We start from the raw sequence: 26,189 nt of genomic DNA, 5'->3' as shown, positions 1-26,189 counted from the left end.
CAATGTTTTTTCTTTATGTTTTATTGTATATAATTAGTGTTTGTATTTTCCGGACCTTAAATGTTTTGTTTTCATGAAAATATATTTGTCATATATATGAAAAATGGTAATTACAAGATAAAGTCAACAAATCTAGTTCTAATCCATACCTAAATATATATTTCGTTGACAAGAGAAATTATATTTGTTGCTAAACACAAATAATATTTCCTTGAACATACGTACTTCCTTCATATTTTTTGACCTTATCCAACAATGTGACATATTTTATAAATGATGATACACACATCACGTATGTATGATATATCAATTTACATAATTAAAACTTCATACTAGATCTCTATATCTATCTCAAGCCACCCATTTTGACACCATGCATATATTTATTGTTTTGTCCATTATATACATTTAACTATATATATGAGAAAGTCTTTTAAAAATTTCAAAGCTTGATACTGCAGGGGGTAAAGATCAAACTCTAGGAAGTGATGATATTATAATTTTATGATATTGTTGAACAGTATATCAATATGCCACCAGCCACCTAATCAACTTTTTCATACATTTGTTTGACAATTACTGACATATTAAATTTTTGATGACTTTTGTTATGTGGTACCTACAAAACCTAATGAATCGTATACCCGAAAATATCATTATTCTCCACCACCATAGCCATATGATTGATTTTCTGAAAAAACTATTATAATTAATTAATTATCTTAAATCAAAATAGTAATTTTCTGCCAACATGATACTTATATGAACATTAACACAATAACAACACTAGTACAAAACTCTATTACATTTTTTAATTATGCCTTTGAAATTTGAATGATTATACGTACGATCGTGAATGTTTAGCACTGATAGAGTATAACAAAGAAGCATGTTGTGAATGTTTTAAGACCAACTTCAATGGTACTTTAATCTTACTCCAAACACTATATTTAGATTAAACTCATCTCCATTAATATTTTATATCTCGCATTAAAAATAGATAATATGTAGATCTAATTTGTAGAATCCAAATAATATTGCATCAGTTTCTAGATTTAATTTATAGCCAAAACTATATTATTTTTTGGTAATTTGGGTGAAGGGGCAGATGATGAACTTGACATTTATCTTCCAAAGACTTTAAGATGTTGACCAGAAATGAATTTATAGAACAACAACAACAAAAATCTTTTGAGAAGTCAGGATTCCACTAATGCTCGAAAATCTTTTTACTGAAATTCTGATTCAATAATCCGGTAGAAATTTTTTGGTAATGTTCAAGAAAATTATATAGCTTAGTTCAGATGAGTAAATTATAGAATCTTAGGGAGGGATTTTCAAAAATATCTCTTTCTCTATGTCACTTTTAAAAAATATACTTTCTTAATGTTGATTTTCAAAATACCCTTTTTAATATATAAAATGACTAAATTCTAAACAGTAAAACCTAAATACTAAACTCTACCTCTAAAAACTATATCCTAAATGTAAAATAGATAACCTAAACCAAAAAGAAAAAATTTTAAAATTAATTTAACATAATGTAATTGTGTAAAAGAGGGCAAAAATGAAAATGTTCCAAAAAATGGAATTTTTAAAAGATATATATCAAAAAGAGATATTTCTAACAAATTCTCAAATTTTTAATGATCTTCGTTAAACAAAACACAGTTACGTTAATACAAAAATTTAACTTTTAACTTCACCAAAAAACAACTTTAAATAGGTTAGTTTTCCAAAAAAAAAAATCAACTTTCTACAGTAATATATTTTCTAATTTAGGTTTTTTTCTTCTATATGTATTCTTCATTTTACATTTGCAATGTTACAAAATGCAGTCTAATGATTAATTCCATTCATCTTGACATATAAGTATTAGTTATTCACCACATTCTCTCCATTAAAGTTATGATGATGTTGAAGCGACTGAAGAGGCTATGATAGATACTAAGCAAAAGGCTTTTTAGAAGATGAGAATCATTACATTTTAAAAGCTAAATACATGAATCATTGAAAATTACAATCAGGAGGACTAATTAAAACTTAAGAGGGAGTGGCTCATGTTTGGTGTGTGTGGACCACTAACCACAATTCTATCCTACATATATATACACTCATAAATATTTGTGTATACAAAGTGTGAAGTAGATATTATGTAATTCACAAATGCATATATAAGTTATGTGTATGGGTCCATAAAGAAAAGAAGAAGAAAAAGCATGATGGGTATTGATTCCAGTTTTGTGTGTTTGTCCATTTGAGATTGATAAAATTTTTGATAAGATTGGGAACCATATGTTTTTGCCATCTTACACTTGTCAATTTCACTTACCATTACCCCATCACTCTTTTCTTAGTCAATGTTCTCAAAATCTGCTAGTCAATTGAAAATTTTAGTATACCTTGGTTTACTGACTAGTTGACGTAAATGGTAGATGCAAAAAGTAATTACTGAAACAGCAAGTGATCAGCCAATCATCTCATCTAAAAGAGAATCAACTAGTTGTTATGTACTAATTTTAGTAAACCAACTTAAAAATAGGTTTAACAGTTAAGTTAACCAAGTCTCAAACTTCGTCTATATCCATTTCCATTAGTTTGTTTTCTATTGTTTGTACCACATCTTTGTCAAATCTCACCAAATTTTGTTTGATTCTTGTTGTATCTCTCTACTCTACTAGTAGTCCAATCTTGTCAATTAATTATAAACTTTTGTCTCGATTCAGAACACTTCAGATATCTAACTATCCCAATAGGAACATAATCTCGTGTACTTGTCTCTTAAGTTAAGCCAGTCAATTCAAGTTTGGTGATATGATCAAACACAAAAGATCTGTGAACAAAGAAAGATTCATCAAATCAAAACCTGAAATTCAAATACAGAGTCAAGAAGTTTCATAGTTTCAAAACATGAAGTTTCTGATCATACACAAATCATGAAAACATCTTACTGAGAATAGAGATTAGAACAGTGCAGTATCTCTCAAATTGAGATCATTCAAAAGAACAAATGAAGCAACCAAATCTCTCCTCAAAAACACTCAACGAGAAGCAAGCATTGAGATGACACACACAAGGAGAATAAGAACACCCAAAATCGAAACCCAAAGAACCCAACTCTTAGTCTTCTTCTTCATCTGATTAGCATAATACAAACTGTTGGTTCCTCCACTGACATAGCTCCCTGCATTAGCCACATTAGCTTCAATGTCATCAATCCGATCTCCTTGAGTCTCAACAAGAACAGCCATGTCAAGAAACACTTGATGAAGCCTGTTAAGACTCCTCTTGATATCATTCACCGCTTCATGTCTCTCTTTAGTCTTCAAATCCATCTCTGGCCTCACTTCAAACGTCTTAACCAAATCAGAACCAGACCCAGATCCAGAGATCATCTTCTCCATGTCCTCATTACTTGGTTCTTCACCAGTCGCTAAAAAATACTTCCTTTTGAGATCTTCTCTGTAATCAGCAAAGATCTTTTCCCTCAGACGATGGAACTCACTCATCGTATCTCTCAGTTTCGCCCTAACTCCATTAGTTATCGAAGTTCTTGTCCTGTCCACGCAAGACCCTTCCTTGAAACTCGCACGGTTCGCGACGTTGCTCCTCTCCAAAGCCTCGATTAGGGTTTTGACTCTGTTGACCTTGCGAGAGATGGTGACGATGTTTGATTCCATCCTGTCTCTTAACCCGCGTAAGATCTTGGCGCTGTGAGTAGATTTGGTCTCTTCGTTTAGGTTTTGGAGATCGAGTAAGAGATGAGTGATCTCTTCGATTAGGGTTTTGATGGTTTCGATTTCTTGGAAGAAACCAGAGAGGTTCTCTTCATCCGCTGGGCTGAAATCGAACTTAAAGTCTTCACCTTTCTCCAAATCACGATCAGATTCCATATCTTTCTTCGCTTGTTTCTTCAATTCAACATAACTTAAGAACGATTTCGTCATTAGATCATTCATCTTCTCTTGTACAACCCTAGAACAAGAAACAGAAAAAAGAAAATGATCAGAATCACGAAATCAATGTGAAGATTCGAAACGAAACAGAGGAGATAAGAACAGAACAGATCATTACGGTGATGGGGTTTGTGAAACAGAGTAAGGATCTTCGTTATCTCTGAAACGGGATGTTTCAGTTTTCTTCGGGAGAAAGAACTGCAAAAGAGAGAGAGAGAGAGAGTAAACGCGATTCAACAATGGCTAAAACTAAGAAACCCTAAAGATCGAAGAGAAAGAAGAAGAGATCAGAGATCATTACCTAAGAAGTGCTTGTTAAACAAGGAACCGTTTCTCTCTCAACTTGGCTTCTCTCTCTCTCTCTGTGTGCGCTCCTTTGTGATATCAGAAGAATGATTCAAATTTTAAAAGAGAAGGAAGAGAGATATGGGGAAGTTATAAAGAAGATCTACAAGAATCCGATTTTTTCAGTTTCAAAGATTTGTTATTCAAAAAAGTTGCTCTTTTTATTAACTACAAAAGAGCCGTTGCTTTGATAAACGTTTCTGTTCCGATTAGGACTCATGTTTCATTTGTAAACGTTGTCGTTTTCTAAGATACAAACATAAACGAGACCGTTTCAGTCAAAGGTATGCAAAAGTCTTTACCCTTTATTGATGTTGCGAGGAATATCATCAATCTAATGAATACACACACACAAACGTATTCCAATAACAAACAAAGTTGATTTTACATATGACTAGTTCTTGTTCCGAGTTAGGGAATGCAAAGCTTGGACCTTTATTGATCGGTTTCATCCAATTTACAGCATTTTAATTTGAAGTATACATAAGTGTATTAAGTTACAAACAAAGTTGAGAGAGTTTAAGCATGATGAGTTTACAATGTTTTTTCTTCTGCGGGTTGTTTTTGTTTCTCGGCTTTCTCAGCCTCCAACTTCCTCAGAGTACTCGAACTTATCTTATTTCCACTCGAGCCATCAGCAACTATTTCCACAACTTCAATCTGCAAAAGCATGTCCAAGAAAGATTGGTTCAAGTGATGATGATTGAAGATCTTAAAATGCATCAGGAGGTCACAGTCAGATAAGGCTGTTGGTGGAATAAAAAGGAACAAACCTTAAGTTGTGAAAGCCCTCTTTCTGCTCTTTTTCTGTTGACTGACAACCCACCAGGTAATGTCTCTTTGCTGTAGATGATGTTTAGTTACAAGAGTCTTTAACCATGGAAATGGAATAGAAGAACATGTGCAAAAAAGATCAATAGATAGAGATGGTGTAAACCTGACAACAATAGCTTCCAAATTTTCATCAACGATAGAAGGACCATATGGATCCGTAATAGGTTCAGCTTGTACAACCAGCTCGGGCTTAATAGACTACACAACAAGGACATGGAGAAAAGTTAAAAACGAGAAAGCCTATTTCATCTTTTACTTTTTTTTTTTCTACTCCTTTTCACTTTTCACTAAAAATGATCCACATGTAATAGCAAAGACAAGTAAAGCGTCCATTGAAGAATACTATGTGGAGTACCTAATATAAAACAAAACGAGAAGTTCCACATTATGGATGAAACTACCTTGACATAGTTCTCCACATTACGCATCCTTTCTTCAATGGGTTGTATCATTTCAGTGAACTGTATCCACAAAAAAGAATGAAATGAGACCTCGAAACAACTCATCAACAAAGCATAGAAGTTTCAGACTTTTTAGCAAAGATGTTCAAAAAGGTTCTTCTTTTGCATTTTGCTCATAAGTAACAACAACATCACTCCAAGTCAAAATCAATCAAAGCAACTAAACTTAGCTACAAATCTAAGCAAAGAAAAAGATTAAAGGTGTGGTCGCTTACTTGCTTATTAGTCAACATTGGACCATCACATACTCCAACTACGATCCGATCCCTGGCCAGCTCTGCAGCCGCCTGGTTATATTCCCACCACAACAATTCAATAAACTAGTTCGATTTCTCAATTAATCCAAGAAAATTAAAACCCAATTTACCTTAAGGAACATTCGATGCCCATCGTGTAATCGATCAAACGTTCCGCCGAGAACCACAGAACCGAACGAATTCGCCGGAGACAACGTCGTCTCTTCCGCAGTCGCCATATTCGAAGATCAGAAGAGTCTAAACCAGCCAATTATTGTATAATAATAATCTCAGTAGTTCTTCATCGGCGCGCACCTTGAAGATTTTTACGGGTTCGTCTCTGTTATTTTTGATTTGGGAAGATAGAAAAATTAAGGAACCCGCTGGTTTGGTTTGGTTTTGTTTGGTTTGATAGAGACAACAAACCGGTCGATTTAGCTTGTCTTCCTACGCACCGGTTTAGTACGTGAACCAAAACAGACAAACTCAGTGACTTCCACTATTAAAATTTTGAAAATACTTCTTTTGATATCAAATATTTCTCATGCGTTTCCATAATCACTGAGTCAAGAAAAATACACATAAACCAGGCTACAAAGATACTGTGGAAACAAGATATATATATATATATATATATATTCCAAAAACACAATCAAAGAGCTTGTTGTTTTGTGGGGGTGAAGCACTCTTCCAAGAAGTTGCGAAGCTGTGAGGAATACAAGTCAGGAAAGTTGCGGTAATGATCGACATGAGGAGAGGACTTGAAGTTGAAAGAATGTATGTTTCTTCCCAACTTCTGTTGTTCTCGGACGCGGAGCTCAACGGAATGAGACGGCACTACTTTGTCTCCGGAGCTGTAAAGATAGAGCTGAGGACATGGAGGATGGTTCTCATATAGTTTTTTGATGACTTTTGTTAGCCTCCTGAAACAGAGAAGATATAACTCAGATTGATCAACCTAAAATACAAACACGAAGCAGATGGGTCTGTTCTACTGTGTAGTGTGAAGCTTACGTATTGACGTCCTGGAGGTTTAGGATGATGGGGAAGACTTTCTCTAGAGATGATAGCAGCATGCTTTCCATTCCTAAAGGTTCCTTCTTTTGTGGGGTTGAAGCATCATCTTCGTTCATGGGACTGTTTGGTTCTGTGGTTATGGTGGAGCTACGCTTCTTCAGTATAGCAGCGGTAAACCCAGCTGCCCAAATCTGCAAAAGAACATAATTAAATTGTTCATCTATATAATCTGCAAAGGTATACTCATTGCTCATCTATGCAAGACGAATGATTATGATGTCTATTAAGACTATGCAATGATCAAGTACACGAAACAATTTTCAACAAAAGAGACTTCAGAACAAACTAGGGCATGTGCTATGAAGCTCATTTTTATCTTGCTCGTATGCCTAAGACATTATATCTTGCAAGAGAACAAGATCACATTCACATGTTATATATAGGCCGATGTACCATATACCTGTGAATGATGGATATGAACCAAAAAGATATCAGCAGTTTTAACTCATAGCTATGGTCTTTTCTAAGTACTGAGTTATCTATCATCTACAAAGCTAATTGCTTAGATATCAAAATAAAAATCCCTCCAGTCAATACAGAGTTCTTCAACATATAACTCAAACTAGCAAAGCTTTTCACAATAGCATAAATCATAATTAAAAACGAAATTTTCTTGTTCTCTCAAGAAAGCAAAAAACCTACAACTTCAACAACATTATTGGCCTTTCCACTTTCAATACGAGATACTGAAGCACTGGAGAAACATGAATAGCATTTATAAATCTTGGTAAGATGAAAGAGAGAAACATTATATAACCACAAACCTTGGTATCTAGAGGATCTGCTCCTCCGGAATCGATAATACAACCCTTAATCTTTTCTACTAAATCTTGTCTACCAATGAAGCTTTCAAGCAAAGCACCATATCTGCCACAAGTAAAATGATATAGCTTAAAATTCATCATCTAGTTCAAATCAACACTAAATTCATCATCATCATCAGTAATAAGTGAGATCAAAATCACAATTAAAATGTACTAAATCCATGAAGGATTTGGCTTCCATCAACCTACACAAGCCAACCAGTGTTGCTGAAGCTGTGGAACACCAAACATTTCTCTCTACCATCATCTTCTTTCCCCGATACCCAATTAACCAATTCGTTCCCAAACTCAGCTATCCTTCGTTCAAGCCTCCGACCAAGATCTAACCGGAGCAAATCCCTAACGTCGACAGTGAAAGTAACAGCGTTAATCCCCCTGGAGTTGTACCACTCAACGTATCTCCTCAAATGTTTAGCTTTAGCTCCTAACCAACCGAGAAGAACCACAGTCGTCTCTTTCCCTTCGCTCCCGGCTATTATCGCCGCGTTACCACCTCCGTTCACGATCTGCGGAGCTCTGTTCCAAACCGCGACGCCGTCGTTAGGTTCGGATCGGAATGGGTTAGCGTGAACGGCGGAGTTCTCGAGACGACACGTTGACGTTAGGAAGAAGAGAGATTTGAAGAGATTCGCGTTTGGAGGAAGGGAAGAGCAACGTATACGAGCGGCGGAGGTAGATGATCTTCGGGAGACGGCATTGTGTGAGTGAAAACAAAACTGATCTGTGAATTTGATCGAACGGGTGTCAGGTTTTAGGTTGAGCTTACTGAGAAGAAGACGACGATTGAGAGCAGTAGTGCTCAAGATTCTTGTTGTTGCTTCCATGGCGGATTTTGGATTATTCTCGTCAAATCGCTTCCACTAACCAACCCACAGAGAAGGAAAGATCAAAGATGGTTAAGTATCTGGAAAACACTCTGACTGAGACGGAGGGTTTTGTTTGAGAAGAGTCTGTAAGAAGATTTCGATCACAGCAAGCAAGGTATTTGGAGGCTGTCTACACATCTTTGTGTGATTAGTTGTGTCCACAGTGGAATTAGAATCTACAGTCATGTGATTCCCAAATTCATTTAAATGTACGTATAATTTGTAAATACACTTGTTGTTACACATTACAATGGAAAATCAGAATATTGCAAGAGTAAATATAAGAGAGATTTCTTAGTTCTGTTAAGCTGTAAGAACTTTGTTTTTCATATTCCATCAACATGAGTATAGATAGTACACTTGATAGTCTTCTCTTCTTAGTTTGTATCCTTTCGTCTATCACCACGTAGAGATCAGTACCTGATCAATGGTTTACATCTAATCCTGTTTTTCATTTCCCTGAGATGAACTGCTGCTACTTGGCGCATCATTTCCACCATCATCCCTCTGTCAAAAACAATCTCTGCTCATCACTCTTTACTTTCCAAACTAGAGATTCAAGACTAACATCCAAAACAAATCGTGTACCTTGATTCTTAAAAAGGTCAGGACACTATCAGCAAGAACCTTGAACAGCTTTACAGGCTTCCTAACGTCGAAAGGAAAGTATCTATACTTCCACATGTGCACGATTAAGCGTTTCATAGTCAGAGAATACAGAACCAACCAGTAACACAACAAGATGGGCCAGAACACAGGTACATCCAAGAATGAGAAGAAAGTCATTACAAACGCAACAACAAAGGCCTTAGTCGCCGCATACCTGAATCAAGATTGGCAACAAACAAAACAAAACTTTCATGAGAGAATTCAAACCCTTAAGCAAAAATAAGATTGGTAAAATACAAATTTCATGAGAAGCCAAACCTAAATCAGATCTCACACTAATCAATAACATAACAATCATCAATCAAATTGTCTCAAGAGAACCATCCATCATCTAAACTAACCAGAACTTGAACAAGATTGGCAAAAAAACACAAACTTTCCATGAGAGAAGCCAAACCCATGAATCAGATTATACATTCATCAAAGAGAAATATCTTACCAGAACTTGAACTCAGGAAGACGACGAACAAAGGGCTTATACTCATCAGAAACATCACTAGGCAAAGAATCAGGATCCAAAGCTTCAAGCTCAGGATCAACCTTAGGAGAGAGGAAACCAATCAAGAGGTTCAAGATATAAGTAGCTAAACCATAAGAGATGACGAAGTATCCATAAACATAGTAAACCCTATAGATATAGATCACAGCAGCGAGTAAAGTCACAAGCCATCTTCGAACAATGTTAGGAGCAGATCTGTCTAAGTAATTCTGAAACGATCTCGAGAATTCGATTCTCCATTTAGCAAGTGGTGATGCAACTATCGTGTCTCCTTCACTTTCGCTCCCTGGTTCGTCTTCCATTGAAATCGTAAACTGGCTATAAACCCTAATCACAACCACTGATCTCTAAATCAACTTGACACAAATCGAAACCAAATGAAAGTTTCTGAAAGAGAATCAAATCAAATTTAGGATGATTTTGAACCAACTGAATTCAATTTTTTTCTCGGTTTTGTCTGAAGTTTTCTTAGTCGTATTAAAGTCGTTTGCTTGGTTTTTTTTTTGGAAAGAAGAAGAAGAAGAAACTCAATGACGTGGGGGGAGTATAATCGACACGTGTCACGCTTTGAGATGCTCTCCGGGAAAAGAAAAAGGCTTTATAGAATTATTTAGCATATTGGGCTTTTTACGTTATTTGTAGGCCCACTTTACATTTGTGATTTCGTTTTTTTTTGGAACACGAACTTTTTATTTTCATTTCTTGAAATTGAGAACTAAAGAATTTTACATTTTGGCAGTGGTCCATTCGATTCAATATAAGAGTAGCCCGACCAAACGTTGAAAGAATCCAGAACCGAATCTTTTTGTTTTCTTTTGGGACATTAAACCGGAGTTTTAACCTTTTCTCTCGGATGACTACCAACCTTTGATTGTAGACTTCTTATTCTAGCTGACAGTCACCAGATAACAACTGCTCACAACAACACAGTTTTTTTTGTGGTTAGTCCTCACTACTGAATGATATTTATTTTTTCCCATTTGAATATTAGAAAGACGGATCCTTGGGAAAAAAGAAAAATACCAAAAGAGTTAGTTTTGTTGCTAGTGCCAGTGGAGTCTAGAGTTCAACTTGTATTTGTGTATATTAGAATAGAAATTTTTATTTTGGTAAGAAAAATCTTGCAACAATTTATTTTTGTTGCCTAACATTTATTCTTCTTCTTCTTCTTTTCCTTGAGGTAGAGCTCAACCCTCAAACCAAAATGAGCTATACAAGATCAGCGCCTAACATTCGTAAAACTCCAGTTGATTCTCTAGTTAACAAGATAAGATATGGTGCAATGAAAGATTCATCTACATTTTTGCTAAAGTGTATTTTTGATAGTTTTTAATGACAAGTATCTAATTAATATCATTTTTATCATCTTATGCATCAAAGAATGAGTGATTTGAACCAAACACAAAACCAAAAACAAAATATACGAAAGAAGAAAGAATGAGTGATATAGATTTCTCTCTTTATCTTGAGAAATAAAATAAAGGAATTGTTACCATAAACTAGAAAACAACAAAATAAAAAGAGGAATCTTAGTGAAAGAAAGAAAGTGCCTAATTTTCAGGACACGCGTCATATAACAAGTTGTCAGTGAGATACTTTTTTGGTACATCAAGGCATCAAGGTCGTCTCTTTTTCGTTTTTTTCCTTCAATTAAAAGGTACAACACACATATTAAAAACTACAACCGTCGGATCTGATTGGCCTTTTCAAATTCAACGTACACGATTCATCGTACAATTGACGATGTACAATAACCAAGGAAAAAAAAAAGTGACGTCATCATCGTCTTCCCCTTCTTCCTCCTTCCAACGTCTTATAAAGAAGCGCCATAAGAAGTCACACTCACACGAATGCTCTACTGTAACTGCACAGTCTTGTTTGTTTTCTCTAAAACGAAGAGAGAGAGAGAAGTAAGCAAAAAAAAAAAAAAACGTTACGAGCTCTCTTCTTCGGTTGGGCGATTGAAGTTGCATCTGTAAGATCATCTTCTCTCTCGTTTGTTTTCATTCGGAATCCGTCGATTAGGTCCATTTTGTTTATCATGTGGTGTTAATGGTGCTTGATTTTGATATCTGCTTGTTGAATCGGATCGGTTTCGTTTGATTTTGCGTTTTTTCGTTAAGGTCGGTTTCGTTTTGAGCGGCGCGAACTTGGATTGTTCTTCGCTGATGATCGATCTGTGGATTTACTTGTTTTGTGTTAGATTAGTACTATCAGGCTTTTCGATTGATGTAGCTTAGTACAGGTTACAGTATTTGGTGATTCCGCAGTGTTTGGTTTGTGTGATTAATGAAATCGATGATGGATCTGTGTTCTTCGTATATCGCTGATACATTTTTCCTCTCGCGTTGTTAGATTGTTGCTTAATATGGTTATGGAGTTGCATTAGAACAGTGAATAATCTTTGATTCGTATGTGTGCTATTCGAAAAATAATCTTTCCGATCTTTCTGGAAGTTTCTTATGTTTTAGAAGATTGGGTTCTGATGGAACTTTAAAGGATTTGTTCTTTTTATATCCTCTGATGGTTGATTTGTTCATTAGTGATAATTATTTATATGATTGAATGACTCTCTCCTTTTGTTTGCAAGTTAAAGTGAACATTCGATATGGCTGATAACAACGATGAAGGAAACTCCAAGGGCTATGCATTTCCTCTCAGGAACCCTAATGTTACCCTGAACGAGAGAAACTTTGCAGCCTTCACTCACCGATCAGCTGCTGCTCATCCTTGGCATGACTTGGAGATTGGTATGTTAATCATCTGATACATGATATGTATTTCTTACTGATTCGTATAAGTGGCATGTATCCTTGCCTTTGCTACTTGAAATAGTCATGTGATGTGAGTAAAAGCCATACATGTCGCTGCGATGAATCATATTTGCTTGGATAACTAAACGTTCTTTCTTTGATGTGAGTGTTGAATCTTTCAGGTCCGGAAGCTCCTGCTGTTTTCAACTGCGTAAGCATTATCTTCCTCCCCATCATTTCCAGACAGCACTTTCTGGTGATCCTTTGAATGTTAAACGAGCTTGAACTCTTTGCCAGGTTGTTGAAATTAGCAAAGGTGGCAAGGTTAAGTACGAGCTAGACAAGAATAGTGGCCTTATTAAGGTACAGTGTTCTTTGGCAGTCTCTGAGTGCATCGTATAAACCTGATTTGCTTGATTGAGTATATATACCTGTCTTCTTATCCCTCATATTCTTGTTTAATTATGTGGTTATATGCATCATCAAGTCTACTCATCATCATAAGAGGAAAAACTCTGATCACTGAATCTTTCTCCTCTCTAGGTTGATCGTGTTCTCTACTCATCCATTGTGTACCCCCACAACTACGGTTTCATTCCTCGAACTATCTGTGAAGACAGTGATCCAATAGATGTCCTGGTGCTGATGCAGGTGCTCTCTCTCGCCTCTTTTTAGCTTTTATGGTCATGCAAACTTTGATTAGACAGTGAAATAACGGAATAACGATTGTTCAGGAGCCTGTGCTAACTGGATCATTCCTCCGTGCCCGTGCTATTGGTCTAATGCCCATGATTGATCAGGTAACAACAACCCGTGAACCCAATTCTATCTCCCTGTCATGTAAGAAACCATGAATCACCTTTTTTCTGAAACTTGCAGGGTGAAAAAGACGACAAGATAATTGCAGTATGTGCCGACGATCCTGAGTTCCGTCACTACAGAGAACTCAATGAGCTTCCCCCTCACCGTCTAGCTGAAATCCGCCGCTTCTTTGAGGACTGTATCCACAACATTACATCCCATATTGCATTTAACTTTAAATTTTGTTTTAGCTGTGTGCTTTATTTTCAGTTTTCACTTAACAAACAACTTTTAGACAAGAAGAACGAGAACAAGAAAGTCGACGTTGAAGCTTTCCTTCCAGCTCAAGCTGCCATAGCTGCAATTAAGGACTCCATGTAAGTTTGTCTTACACAAAACACCGAAGTATTTTTACACGTTTACTTCGATAATAACGAGAAATGTACTGTTTTGAAACACAGGGATCTTTACGCAGCTTACATCAAAGCTGGCCTGCAACGCTAATGAAGAAACCAGTCAACTCCGTTCATCCTGGTTCGCGTTGATGTCACTATCATTGAAGCAGCCTTCTATACTTGGTGCATCTTCATAATGCACATCAAAAAACATTGTCGAACTTATATCTTTCTGATAATGATGATGAAAAATTTCTAGTACAATCATTTAATTTGGAGTATTAGCTTCTCTTTTTCCCAAAATTTGATTTTGTCTATTGTTGTTTGGTAAACATCCGAAAAAGTAATCTCACAACAGAATCAAAAAGAAGATGCAAAAAAACTAAGCTACTCGTGCCTTCTTCTTCTTGGTCTTCTTGTAAGTCTTATGCCAGGTCTTATAAGTGCCCTTAGTCTTCTTGGAATTGTTCTTATTAGATGTCTTTGTCTCAGGATCTGTAATTTCGTCAGCTGCATCCTCATCATCATCTTTGTCTCCTCCTATATCAAACAGATCATCCTCTTCCTCTTCATCGGAACTCAACACAAAATCCTCCACAACGTCATCTTCTCCTGCACCATCCTCGTCCTGCTTTTTCTCTGATTTACTCTTACCACCTCTCTTCCTTTTCTTCTTTTTCGTCTTTTCTTCCTCTGGCTCTTTCTCTCTGTCAAGCACATTTGCTTTAGGTTATATAGCACAACGGCCAGATAAAGTATCAACATTATAAGCATAAGAGACGACCAGATTCAGCTCCTATCTTCATTCCCCCAAGTTAATTCAGCCACCCGTAACTATCCAAAATACTTTAAAACATAGACACAATCTAGATATGGCTGTATTGGGGGAAATAATTTTGCAGGAACAACCCCTATTCACACCATAATCTACCACACCATACCATAAGAAATCCTGATATGTTTGTAATTCAAGAGGAAGAAAGACATACTTGGGGTCACTTCCCGGTAACCAGGAGGAATTGAAAGCTGCAGCACCCTTTTCAATCCTATCTTCATCATCTTCCTCATCACTGCTTGGTGCGTTTTTTCCAAAGACAGCTGAGTTCTCTCCCACAATAACACTAAGAGAAACCAAACGGATTATTATTAGCAGTCAAAGTCATAAAAGAAAATATACAAAGTGATCAAGTTTAGAGTAATGTAACGCACTCTGATTCCACCAGCGATTCGTTTCTTTGCTGGGCTCTTTGGCGGATAATTTCTGCGTATTGCAATAGAGGGCTTTTTCCTGACCTCTTCTCATCCTGAACAGAGAAGACCCAAAAATCATTCAAAAACAGCGTAATATAAATGAAGCCATGTTTATATGCTTTGCAGCAGGAGTTCATATACTCGTGGAGAAAGACAACAAGTATTCAAATGAATCAAGAGAAATGATTTACTAAACCTCAAGGAATGATGCAGCAGCAAGATCGTTGGGTAGAAACTTAATCGAAGCTCTCTTTTTGTTAACAAATTCCGAGTTAGCTTCAATCTGAAAAGCAAAGAAAATAATAATAAGCGAGAGAGATATTGAAGGAGTCATCAACACACAGGTCAATATAGTCAGTTCTTTTATTGCAAGTAGAAGATACTTAGACACATCACGTAAGTAAAGCCCTTTTTCTTTTTTAGTTGAAGTACCTGGCTAATGAGTTGCTTCATTTCTTTCCTAAACCTCTCAGCTTTAGTGGACTTTGAAAAGCTACGCAGCCTTATGGTTGGAATAAATGACAGTTCAAAGAAAGCGACGGAACAACTCCACTGAGACAAATGCTCCACAAGCTCCTCCACTACAGAATAAACACATGCCTCCTGAAACGCTCGTGTCTTCACTGCTGGTTTACTAACCTGGAAAGAGATTTCAACATCCAAAATGGTTATAGTTTGCAGGATAAAATATCATCCTATTCTCTTTATTAAAGACCCAACCAAGTAAGTTTCTACCTTCAGTAGTGTTCGTAAGTCTACACCTTTGCCAACGCCTCCAGTGGGGGGTCTGTTGAGCTCCTTCATCTCTAACATGTCCACAAGAAGCACAGAGACGGGTATAAAGGTACCAGTTGAAGCAGCAATCCGGTTTAACATACGAACACATCTTAGTCTAAGGGGAATGTAGCGAGCAGTGGGAACAAGTCGTGCTACACCAGTTATTATTTGGGCTAGTGGATAAGCAACTGGTCTGAGTTCAGACTGAGAGCTGTATGCACAAACAGCTCCAGTCCAAAGCTCAAGGCAATGGATGAATTTCCATTGATACACTTTCCGAAATGCTTCCTGTAAAAACAACCAAATGTACGTACACAAGAGTTAACAACAATTTTTCACAACACATAACTGTTGGCAGAAGAACTCAATTTATGAAGATTACTGAGAAAGTAAGTACTTTTGTTTTGGTGTTAAGCGCTTCACGCAGAATCATTGCCAGTTGCCTTATGAAGACAAAAGCATGCTGATATGATGCAGAGATATCTGTGCCGATAAGCTCAATGAAGCAGTTACCAAGAAAGAAAATATGCCGCAATTTATCAGCATTCACAAATTGGCAATTCAACACATATGCTTTGTACATTCCCTTGATGCAGTCATCCACACAGTCAGATCCAATGCGTATGCACAAATCTCTCAGGAACAACAAGGAAACAACAGGGAGCGCGCCACCACCAGTTCCCCAGAAATGAAGTGCAACCTAGATGGACAAAGAACAGTGTAGTGAGCAAAGAAAGGACAGTAAAAAAAACATGAACAGAATACTATTTCGCTCCAACACACACCTTAATATATTTCCTTAGGAGGCTCGGGAAAGCAGCAAGAAAAACCGATGAGTGCTTTAGGCGGCGAAGAGTAAAGGATATCATTTCAGTGTCAGTCATCTGGTTCAGAACATGAAGAGAATTGCCGAGATATGATTTGAGTAAATGATTATAGTTCTTCCAAGGCCTTGTGTTTGTCAGTTCCAATACAGTCTCTTTTGTTCCTCTAGTATCTTCAGGAAACCTCAACAACTTACGAAGAATCCCGTCCATTTCACTCAGAACAAATATCATTATCTCATTAAACACAGCGCTTGACATAACACTAAACTTTGTGTACTGATCATCCCCGGTATCATCACCATAGTGACAGGCAGTTCTATAAGCTCTCAATATAGAACGCACTGCACCTAGCTTCGTGTCGTCTCGGATTGAATCACACCATGATTCAACCATCGCTAATGTAATCGTTTTCTGCTCAGTCACTTTCTTTGGGATTTCAACATCATCATCTTGCTTCTCAATGTCTTCTACGTCAGTATCAGGTTCAACATCAGCATCATCCTACCAAAAAAATGTGAAAATCGCTAAAGACAAAAAGCTTCGAACACAATTGGCTTCAAAGTCTGACATATGCAATATACAAACTTACCTCGACTTCAGTAGCATCAAATTTAAGAAGCCCTGCATCATGCTCTTTCATATACTCATAAAAATCAGCTTGCTGCGGCAAAAAAAATAACACAAATCCGCATAAGTTAAAAACTCATATATCCATCACAATCAAACATGTAACACTCAAAGACGACTTACAGTTTCTTGAAGCCTCTTAAGCTGTTCTTCATGCTCCTCAGCTTCTGCTTTCTTAGACTTCACCTTCTTCTTTCCACGCTTCTTATCGCGCTTCTGATCCGTTTCTATATCATCTACATCAGTTTCTTCAACACTATTGAGCTGATCCTCATCATGCTCCTCAGCTTCTTCTGCTTTCTTAGATTTCATCTTCTTCTTTCCACGTTTCTTATCGCTCTTCTGATCCGTTTCTATATCATCTACATTCAATTCTTCAACACTCTGGTCATCATCATGCTCATCAGCTTCTTCTGCTTTCTTAGATTTCAACTTCTTACCACGCTTTTTGTCACTCTTTCGATCCATTGCTATATCATCTACATCCGATAAAAAGTGTTAATCAATTTCAAATCCAATAAACTCAAAATCAAAATATGAATCCCAAAATTAGATAAAAATCGAACCTTTGGCACCCATTTGTTAACACACACCACGCCCTGATAAGTCCACCTGCAAATCAAAACCATCAATGGTTAACAAAAGAACAACTCAGTCAAGTCGGAACTAAAATACTCAAATCATTAATTGAATAGGCAATCACCAAAAAAACGAAAAACCCTAAAATATCGAAACAAGATAAGAAATCGCACCGGGAAACAAAGAGGAAGAAGAAGAGTGTCGTGTCGACGGAGAGAAAGAAGAAACTAGGGTTTAAGCGGGGAGGGTTTTTATTACAATGTGTTCCTTTGTTTTTTTCTTCAATCAAGTTAACCAGACATAACCGGGTTCGATTCCGGCCGAACCGCAATTTCGAATTGTTCTAAATTTCCCCAGAGCAGAGCAACAGCAAACAAAAAAAAAAAACAGAGTTCCTCAGATTGGGAAAACAGAGAGACACGTAAACGAGATTTACCGAAGATTTCCAGAGAAGAAGAGAAGAAGAAGATGTTCTTTCGTGGTCGCCGGTCTGAGTTGAGAGAAGTCAAGTGTTGTAGTATTAGGGTTTATATTTTGTCAGTCCCGAATCCTCTTGAATCCTCTTAGACAGAAAGAGGGTTTGAGTTTGACACATCAAACAAATGAAAATTAGTATCGGTTTTGGTCTAGAATTCTTTTAGTGAACAAAAACTTTTTTTTTACAAAATAGGCGAATCCTCTTAGGCAAAAAGAAGGTTTAAGTTTGACACATCAAACAAATGAAAATTAGAGGGGGGTATTGAACTTGGTATTTTAGAAGATTTTAGAGTATTCTTAAAATCAATTGTTATTCAATTGATGATTTTTAAAAATCTTTTAAAATTCTATGTTATTCAACTTAGATTTATCTAGAATCATTTAAAATAATTTACAATCCCTTGTTATTCAATCAATGATTTATAAAACTTACTTAAAATCTACTGTTATTCAAAATATCATAACTTTTTTAAAAACTACTACTTTAAATGATTTTAGGAGATTTTGATTTGTTTTTTAGTTAAAAATACTCTCCTTCAAAATCATACCCTTTGAGGTAGAATTTTACAGGATTTCATAAAAAAAAAGAAAAAACTGTATTTCTTGGGAAATCAAAATTGAAGTCTCACCTCGTCACATCTTCTAGCTCTTCGCAGAGTCATATATAAGCGTACTTGCTCAGTTGACTAGTTAAACCCATAAACGTTTTGCTCAGTTTGTTTATAAGCGTAAGTGTTCATGCCTAACTAACAAGAGCATAACAAAAGTTCATATAAAAAAAAGTGCAGGTGAAGAACAGAACAAGAGACTCGACAAATGAGCAACTTCAGCGTCACAAATAGTTAAGGCTCGCTCAAGCATTGGAAATGTACAGAGAGTCATAACATACCTCTTTTTGCAGTCTCAAGCGTTTCAAATATGTAGACTGTTTCTTGCGAAGCTCCATAGAAAGGTTTTGGAGATCAGTAGCAAGTGATCGCTGGTATAAAACACATAAGAATTAAAACATTAGATAATGATGGAAAACGAAAGCAAAACGCCTTCAAGAGACACATCAAGTCAAGTACACCAACCTGGACGTTTTTCTGACATTTGAATCTTCAGAAGGTCCAGCTGCAGAAAGCCTCTAAAGTTGCTTCTCAGATTTCTTCAATAAGAGTATGAGTCCCTTGTTTATGTGATGGTGAAGATTCTAGAAACATACTGGATGGAGGAAGAAGAAGAAGGAGTTCAAGGGCAACAAGACATGATATATGTCCCACTTGACAACTTTGCAAACATGCCAACACCCTCAGGCACTCTCAGTGAGATGTACTGCGGACCTTAAGAGGTAAGACTTATATTTCCATGCGGTAACTTTACTTGTATTTTTGCTTACTCATTATGGACTTAGTAGGAATAAGCTCTTGTTACTCATCTGGTTTGGTTTAGTTTAGTCTAAGAGAAACTTACGTAACTCAAGCCAAGCAATTTTGTTTAGGTTTGGTTCGATATTTATGACTTAAGTTCAATTTACTTTATTTCTTGTTTGGTGTTTTTCTGATGATTCAGGACAGGCAGCTTTGGCAATCATACATTCAGCTCTGTTCATACACTAACTGAAAATGGAGGTTAGAGATACATTGCTTGCTTTCTTACAGTAATGAAAATGTTGGTCAGGAGTAGTAGTAGTTTGTATTCTGGTACAAACCTTACAGTTCTATATTATCTTCTGTCCATAGATCCTCAAAAATCATCATTAATATCATCTTTACATGTAAATAAACCATTATAAACTCGTCAAAACCCAAGTTAGAAACACTGAATACAAAATTGATGATGTCCATCTATGTAAACGCCGTAAGAAGTGAAGAATAATAGCAGAAGAAGCCGCAGGCTGCAGCAAAAATCACTGAGGAAGAGAGACAACACAGTATGTCTTAGAACCTGGATCTAATGTAGTGTCTATGTATAAAACAAATGGAACAGATGAAAGAGAAAGAGGGACAGAGAATGTTGCAGAGAAGATAGCAAACAGTGTTGAATGAAGCCTGAGCAATGCATACAAAGGACAACACCTCCATCATTTACTTATGTTTCGATACTTCCACATTGGATTTGCTTCTTAGGCTCTTATAGACTTCATCTTCTTCCAATAGACAAGGTAAGCGATGAATTTGCTCATTGAATGACGGTCAGTCTCATGAAAAATTGATGAGAAGTCGAGAGCATCGTCATCTGAGTTCTAAAGGCAATTTTTTTCTTTTGTTATAAAGTATCCTAAAATCTCCCAAAATCTGAAACAAGAATCTATCCAAATCACAAAGTATTTTTAAAAAAAATATATAAAAACTCTAACAAATAATAAAAAATCTTCTAAAAGCTCAATAGAATCTTGCAAAATCCTAAAATATTAAAATCCCACCAAATCCCTTAAAATACAAGTTCAATACCCCCTCTTAGTATTGGTTTTGGTCTAGAATTCTTTTAGAGGGGGTATTAAACTTGTATTTTAGAAGATTGTAGAGTATTCTTAAAATCATTTGTTATTCAATTGATGATTTTTAAAAATCTTTTCAAATCCTATTCATTGTAAATTAGTATCGGTTTTGGTCTAGAATTCGTTTAGTGAACAAAATTTTTTTTTACGAAATAGGCGAAACAAAAGAATTGAGTTATTTTTTTAAATAGAGATGAGAACGCGCGGGGTTGTATACTAATAAGGCTTGGCTTAAATTTTATGTAGATTCAATGGTATATCATTAATAAAAGCCTACATATATACTGCTTTATGAAATTACTTAAATTCACATGTTTTTTTTGGACCTAGTGTTTTTGCACTATTAGCACATGTGCTTAGCCGGTATTGATGCTAATGTATCTTTTTATGTATTTTTTGTTTTGTTTTTCTTTTCTTTGTTTTTGATTATATGTATTTGATATCAGTGATGTGTAAGAAATATATTTGAGATTATATGTTCCCATGAAGGTGGTATTTACGTGTATTTTGTATAGCTTTTTTTTTTGGCTGTGCAATAGTGTAGGTAGTATTTTGTCTGATTTACCATTTGGTTAATTGTCAAAGCTTTTTATCTCATTTGATAGGCTTGTTTGTTTGTTTTTCAGTTTTTTTGCTTTTGTTCACAATTGAAAGTGTTATGTATTATTTTCTTCTTATTCTTTTTTTTTATCTGCATCGGCATTGGCTTTGCTCTGTTTCTTTATTTCTTTCTTTCTTCTTCATCCATTCATCCTCCATTTCCAGCTTTCACTTTGGTTGTACGGACTTGGATTGCAATTAATGATGTAGTTGTTTATGGTTTTGATTGTAGATGATTCCTTATTAGTCTTGGGGAGACAGTTGACAGAGTCCAATTCGGTTCATTGTGTGGGCCTAGAGTAAGTGAGTTTTCGATTTCTTGGCTGGCGATATTTGTTTTTCCTTTTTGTTGATAAAGCTTAAAAATGATCATTTAGCTACTAAAAACATAAAACATGTAAGAAGATTATTACAAATACACGAAAACATGTAAGAAGATTAACCTGTTCATCAAGAAAAAGAAGGTTTGTCCCCAAAAATTCATTATCCTTCTTGATTATGGGTTGTTAATCTTGATGCCATGTTGCTGAGCTTTCGTTCTGCAGATCAAAGCAAAGAAAATAATAAACCAACTGGTCAAGGTTTGGAAAACAGAGACCGACGCAAAAAGCATGGTTCAGACCAAACCACAACCAATATCATACCTAAATAGAAACCTAACTAGACTAATTTTAATATAACCAAAAAGTTCCAAACATATATATAAACTGAAAGGAAGAACATGAACATAAAAACAACCAACATAATTAAAATAACTGGTCAAGTTCTGGAAAACAGAAACGGACACAAAAAAAGCATGATTCAGACCAAACCATAACCAATATCACACCAAAACATAAACCAAACTGAAATGATTTTACAATAACCATAAAGTTCCAAGCAAATAAACTGAAAACGAAGAACATGAACATAAATCCAGCCAACAAAATTAAAATCTGAGACGAATATCATGTTTACCTGCTGAAGTGATGATCCCAAACGATTGCTATCCCAAAACGAAGTAGAAGGCCAACAACTTGTTGGGAGGAACGACCAAGACATAAGCCATCAAATCTAAGACCATCTCCAATGGTTTTCCCTATTTTTACCTCTAAAATAGAAGAACTCTATAATAGAGGTGACTTTTGCTCCAATGGATATCTCTATTTTTTCCTCTAAAAAAGAATATTCTGTAGAGATTCCTTTTTTATTTTACTATTAATACTTTTTACTTATAAAAGGTGCAAACTAACCCATTTATTTTAGTATTTATGAAACTTTCATAAAATTATGATATTATTTAAATTTCTAACATTCATAAATATTATTTAAATATCACATTTATTAAAAAAAATACATTGCATCATATAAAATAATAAAAGTGTTAAAAGTTTAAGGACCATTAAAAATATAATTTATTTATTTTGATCATAAATATAAAAGTGTTAAAAGTTCAAGGACCATTTTATAAATAAAAAAGTTCAACTCTATTATAGAGGAAAAAATAGAGTTCCTCTATATATAGAGGAAAAAATAAAGATCTCTATTATAGAGGTAGAAATAGAGATGGGTTGGAGTAGATTTTACTCTAAAATAGAGTTAAAAAGCAAATGTAGAGATGGGTTGGAGATGCCCTAACATAGTTTGTCTCAGCAGGAACCGCAACAACATCTCGTCAAACATTTCTCAAATATAAAGTTTCAGTTTTTTTGTATCAAGATGCAAGGATGAATTTGTATTTGTGGGTGGTGTGATAGGATTTATAGTAGTCCTATAGAAAAGGCTAATGACATAAGGTGGAGTGAGAATGATTTATTCCAATTTCCGTTTCAATAGTGGACAATTAAAATCACAAGCATGATATGAGAGCCAAGTAGTGGAGTTAAGAAAAGAAATGAATACATAAATTTAAGAATCTTACTTGTGTATAACGCTAGATGACTGTTGATGATTCATGTTCTTAGTTGCCAATAAGAATTCAATCTCACAAACTTTGATTGAAGCAGTAATGCAAATGATATGGAGATACACGATACAAATGTGAACATATACAAATATATATATATATATATATATATATATATTAGCAGTATAATTCACAATGCCAATGTCACCACTATATTAACACGACCATTCAAAGTAGAAGCATATAATAACTCAAATCAAATCCTATAGTGAAAGAGGCACAAAATGAGACCATTGATACTGCAAAGAGTTTCATCCATATCAAAACATATCATGCATAGGAAATTCATCTAGATGCAAAAACATTATACATCAATTTACTGTGGTGGACCAAAAGGTGAGGAAACTCTTTCATTTAGGGGTGGTTGAAAGAAGAATAAATTTACTTCCTTCTCTTGTTATTGTAAACTGCTAGCTAGTGATTCTCAAAACATCTTGTTTGACTATATATATTGCAGAACAAGATAAAGTGAGAAGAAGATGAAAGGCTTTCCAAACAGGTAAAATTTAAGTTGTTCACTACAATTTTGAAGCTTTCTTACATCTTTTCCCAGTTTATTTTTTTCTCTTTTCCCATTACAAAATGAGACCATTGATACTGCAAAGAGTTTCATCCATATCAAAACGCAGGTCATATCATGCATAGGAAATTCATCTAGATGCAAAAACATTGTACATCAATTTAGTAACTGATAATGAGTATTAAGTACCCACAGATTAGTGAAACGATTGCATGTTATCCAAATTCCCATCATGTGCTTCTGATAAAGCAAAAATCCGGCAAGCTTCTAGGAACCAGCCGAGTCAATAAAAATATTCTGCAATGAAATTAAAAATCCAAAGATAAAGCACAACAGTTTCAAAGAACGATTAGAAAGTATAGAGTATAAATATTGAAAAAGCAACCTCGGGAGATACAGCAGATCCAGAGCGAGGTTTCAAACTAAAACTGTTTGGTCCTTAACTTCAAAAAAATTAAAAACTTTTGTTTTCTACTACAAAATTGCAATCAGGAGGAATCATATAAAGGAAAAAGGACTTACCCAGCCATGGGACCTTGACGAAGAAAAAGTCTAGAGAAGCATAATCGTTAATCAAATGATTTTCGGAGAGAGATGATCTAGAAGACTGACGATGACGTTTTCTTCAGCTCTTTGATTTAATTTCATCATACTCAATCTGTTTAAGTGGGCTTAGATCAATTAGATTATATTTGGGCTGATATAAAACCCAATAAATTTGTTAATTTATGCTGACATGGACACCCTAAGATGAGAGAAAACTCTGCTATTATATATAGGATTTTGACAAGTGTTTGCAGATTTTGCTTTATTTTGATCAATGAAAATTTAAGCTATTTTTAAATGTGAATATCTTAAAGGGAGAGTTACTATAATATTGCATAAAAGCTTCCTTATTACAAAAGTAACACACAATTGTTTGTAATTATTAGAATAAACTCTGTACCCATACTATCCTTGAAACTAGTGTTAAGAAAAAACATAATTACGGCTAATGCTATTAGTGCAAAAAAAAAATATTGGGAACTGGGAGAAAGTCTACCGATTCTTTGATGGTAAATTTATATAGGTGACTGATTAAAGGTGTACGTCAGATATTTTTGGTACAGTTAGTTGTAGTCTTGGTACACTTATCGGTCAACGTAGATGGTATACTTAGTTGTAGTGTTGGTACACTTATCGGTCCACGTAGATGAAATCGAAAGATATATGATTTCGGTAGATTAAGTTGGTAGAGGAATTTCCCTTTGATGATAGACTTATGTTTTTAGTGGGTATAGCGATAAACGTAAAAGGGTGGGAAGATATTTATGGTAAACTAATGGCCTGTTGCGACAGATTTATTCGACAGCCTTCGCTGGTTACAGATATTTTTGGTATACATTGTTTGTTTTTTGAAGTAGTTTTCGTAGTGTATTGGTAGACTTCTAGTCTGTGGTAGATTTAGTAGGCATTTTTGATAGCTGTAAAGTCTTACCAGAATAATACGAATTTGTTTGAGCTGGCAAAGACAGTCTAGCGTTGCGATAGACTTATTGGAGGAAGATCTAAAAACGTTTGCTGTTCTTCCGATTAATGGGTGTTCATGTAATAAAGTTTGTAGCAGATTCATCAATAGTGTTCTGTTTGTCGGCCGGAGCAAACGTCTTTTTCCTACTCACTTTTTATAGGTTTTTAATTTAGAAATCAGATGTTGAGACGAAAATCTATAATAGTTGAGTAAAAACCCCACAAGTGAAACAAAAAAAATAGACATAAGTCGTGAAAAAATAAAGTGAGGCAGGGGAAATTAGGGTTTTCAGTCATATGTTAGAGGTAGAAGACGAGGATATTATGGTAATTTTGGGTTCATTAAACCTTAAATCGAACGTGTACGTACATATAAACTTGTACGTACATATGAACGCATACATACATAACGTTCTTGAGATTAGTGTACGTACATAACGTTCTTTTGCTTAGTGTATAAATCCGTTTTAATGAACGATATTATTGTAATTTTGTAGTCATCTTCAACATATCTTCTTCTACAATCCTAGCTAATTGTTCACCGGAAATGGAACAAGTAAGAGATGTTGCTAGAAAAAGTAAGAGTTGTTACTAGAACAACCTATGTAATTCGTAATTGTTTATTTATTTATTATATTTTCGAGAGGTAATGAATAATAATCAGACAAAATTACATTTTAACTATAGAGGGTAATATTTAGATAACATAAATATATAATACTCAGTTCAACTAGGTACAACTAAATATATATTTAGATTTGCATTTATATTTAAAATATGAAAATGATAATTAAGGTTTATACGAATTTCTTTACATATTGAACTATTAAAGAACCATGTTTAATCAACAATACAAGAATTTATCACTTTCTAATACATACT

At 35.2% G+C, this 26,189-nt stretch overlaps 5 protein-coding genes and 1 long non-coding RNA gene across 9 annotated transcripts; 1 reads left to right on the top strand and 5 right to left on the bottom strand.

Moving 5' to 3' along the window:
- On the bottom strand, positions 3,027 to 6,184 carry LOC104748842 (syntaxin-112). The gene is made up of 9 exons (XM_019236832.1): positions 5,964 to 6,184; positions 5,812 to 5,883; positions 5,537 to 5,596; positions 5,239 to 5,333; positions 5,075 to 5,144; positions 4,840 to 4,961; positions 4,572 to 4,635; positions 4,075 to 4,199; positions 3,027 to 3,975 (listed from the first exon to the last, which is right to left on the bottom strand). The coding sequence occupies exons 1-9, from the start codon at positions 6,069 to 6,071 to the stop codon at positions 3,042 to 3,044; spliced, it is 1,650 nt and encodes a 549-aa protein (XP_019092377.1). The 5' UTR covers positions 6,072 to 6,184; the 3' UTR covers positions 3,027 to 3,041.
- On the bottom strand, positions 6,333 to 8,663 carry LOC104747663 (transmembrane protein 53). The gene is made up of 4 exons (XM_010469338.2): positions 7,923 to 8,663; positions 7,674 to 7,776; positions 6,847 to 7,040; positions 6,333 to 6,755 (listed from the first exon to the last, which is right to left on the bottom strand). The coding sequence occupies exons 1-4, from the start codon at positions 8,555 to 8,557 to the stop codon at positions 6,485 to 6,487; spliced, it is 1,203 nt and encodes a 400-aa protein (XP_010467640.1). The 5' UTR covers positions 8,558 to 8,663; the 3' UTR covers positions 6,333 to 6,484.
- Positions 8,777 to 10,274, bottom strand: LOC104747662 (protein RER1D). The gene is made up of 3 exons (XM_010469337.1): positions 9,708 to 10,274; positions 9,188 to 9,422; positions 8,777 to 9,106 (listed from the first exon to the last, which is right to left on the bottom strand). The coding sequence occupies exons 1-3, from the start codon at positions 10,067 to 10,069 to the stop codon at positions 9,038 to 9,040; spliced, it is 666 nt and encodes a 221-aa protein (XP_010467639.1). The 5' UTR covers positions 10,070 to 10,274; the 3' UTR covers positions 8,777 to 9,037.
- LOC104747660 (soluble inorganic pyrophosphatase 2) lies at positions 11,600 to 13,997 on the top strand. The gene is made up of 9 exons (XM_010469332.2): positions 11,600 to 11,742; positions 12,358 to 12,517; positions 12,703 to 12,731; positions 12,818 to 12,883; positions 13,064 to 13,171; positions 13,255 to 13,320; positions 13,400 to 13,520; positions 13,617 to 13,698; positions 13,783 to 13,997. Exons 2-9 carry the CDS (start codon positions 12,376 to 12,378, stop codon positions 13,823 to 13,825), a joined length of 657 nt encoding a protein of 218 aa, XP_010467634.1. The 5' UTR covers positions 11,600 to 11,742; positions 12,358 to 12,375; the 3' UTR covers positions 13,826 to 13,997.
- Positions 13,928 to 18,262, bottom strand: LOC104747661 (nucleolar complex protein 2 homolog). Of its 3 annotated transcripts, none has more exons than XM_010469336.2 (12): positions 18,214 to 18,262; positions 17,765 to 17,810; positions 17,322 to 17,677; positions 17,161 to 17,232; positions 16,530 to 17,072; positions 16,142 to 16,444; positions 15,703 to 16,032; positions 15,400 to 15,606; positions 15,164 to 15,250; positions 14,926 to 15,020; positions 14,706 to 14,837; positions 13,928 to 14,423 (listed from the first exon to the last, which is right to left on the bottom strand). In XM_010469336.2, exons 2-12 carry the CDS (start codon positions 17,775 to 17,777, stop codon positions 14,099 to 14,101), a joined length of 2,463 nt encoding a protein of 820 aa, XP_010467638.1. In that variant the 5' UTR covers positions 17,778 to 17,810; positions 18,214 to 18,262; the 3' UTR covers positions 13,928 to 14,098. The 3 variants fall into 3 exon arrangements, with proteins under 3 accessions (XP_010467638.1, XP_019092836.1, XP_010467636.1); XM_019237291.1 differs by lacking the exon at positions 18,214 to 18,262 and adding an exon at positions 17,951 to 18,167 and having other exon boundaries at positions 14,099 to 14,423; positions 17,322 to 17,668; XM_010469334.2 differs by lacking the exon at positions 18,214 to 18,262 and adding an exon at positions 17,951 to 18,166 and having other exon boundaries at positions 14,099 to 14,423.
- On the bottom strand, positions 23,752 to 24,452 carry LOC104747658. 2 transcript variants are annotated; one of them, XR_761210.2, is made up of 2 exons: positions 24,184 to 24,452; positions 23,752 to 24,095 (listed from the first exon to the last, which is right to left on the bottom strand). It is a non-coding gene; the product is annotated as an uncharacterized LOC104747658 (long non-coding RNA). The 2 variants fall into 2 exon arrangements; XR_761211.2 differs by having other exon boundaries at positions 24,321 to 24,446.

Source organism: Camelina sativa, chromosome 15 (genome assembly GCF_000633955.1).
Source record: "Camelina sativa cultivar DH55 chromosome 15, Cs, whole genome shotgun sequence".
NCBI lineage: Eukaryota > Viridiplantae > Streptophyta > Magnoliopsida > Brassicales > Brassicaceae > Camelina > Camelina sativa.
The sequence above is the reverse complement of the archived record's forward strand: the minus strand, read 5'-3'. Positions and strand labels throughout refer to the sequence as shown.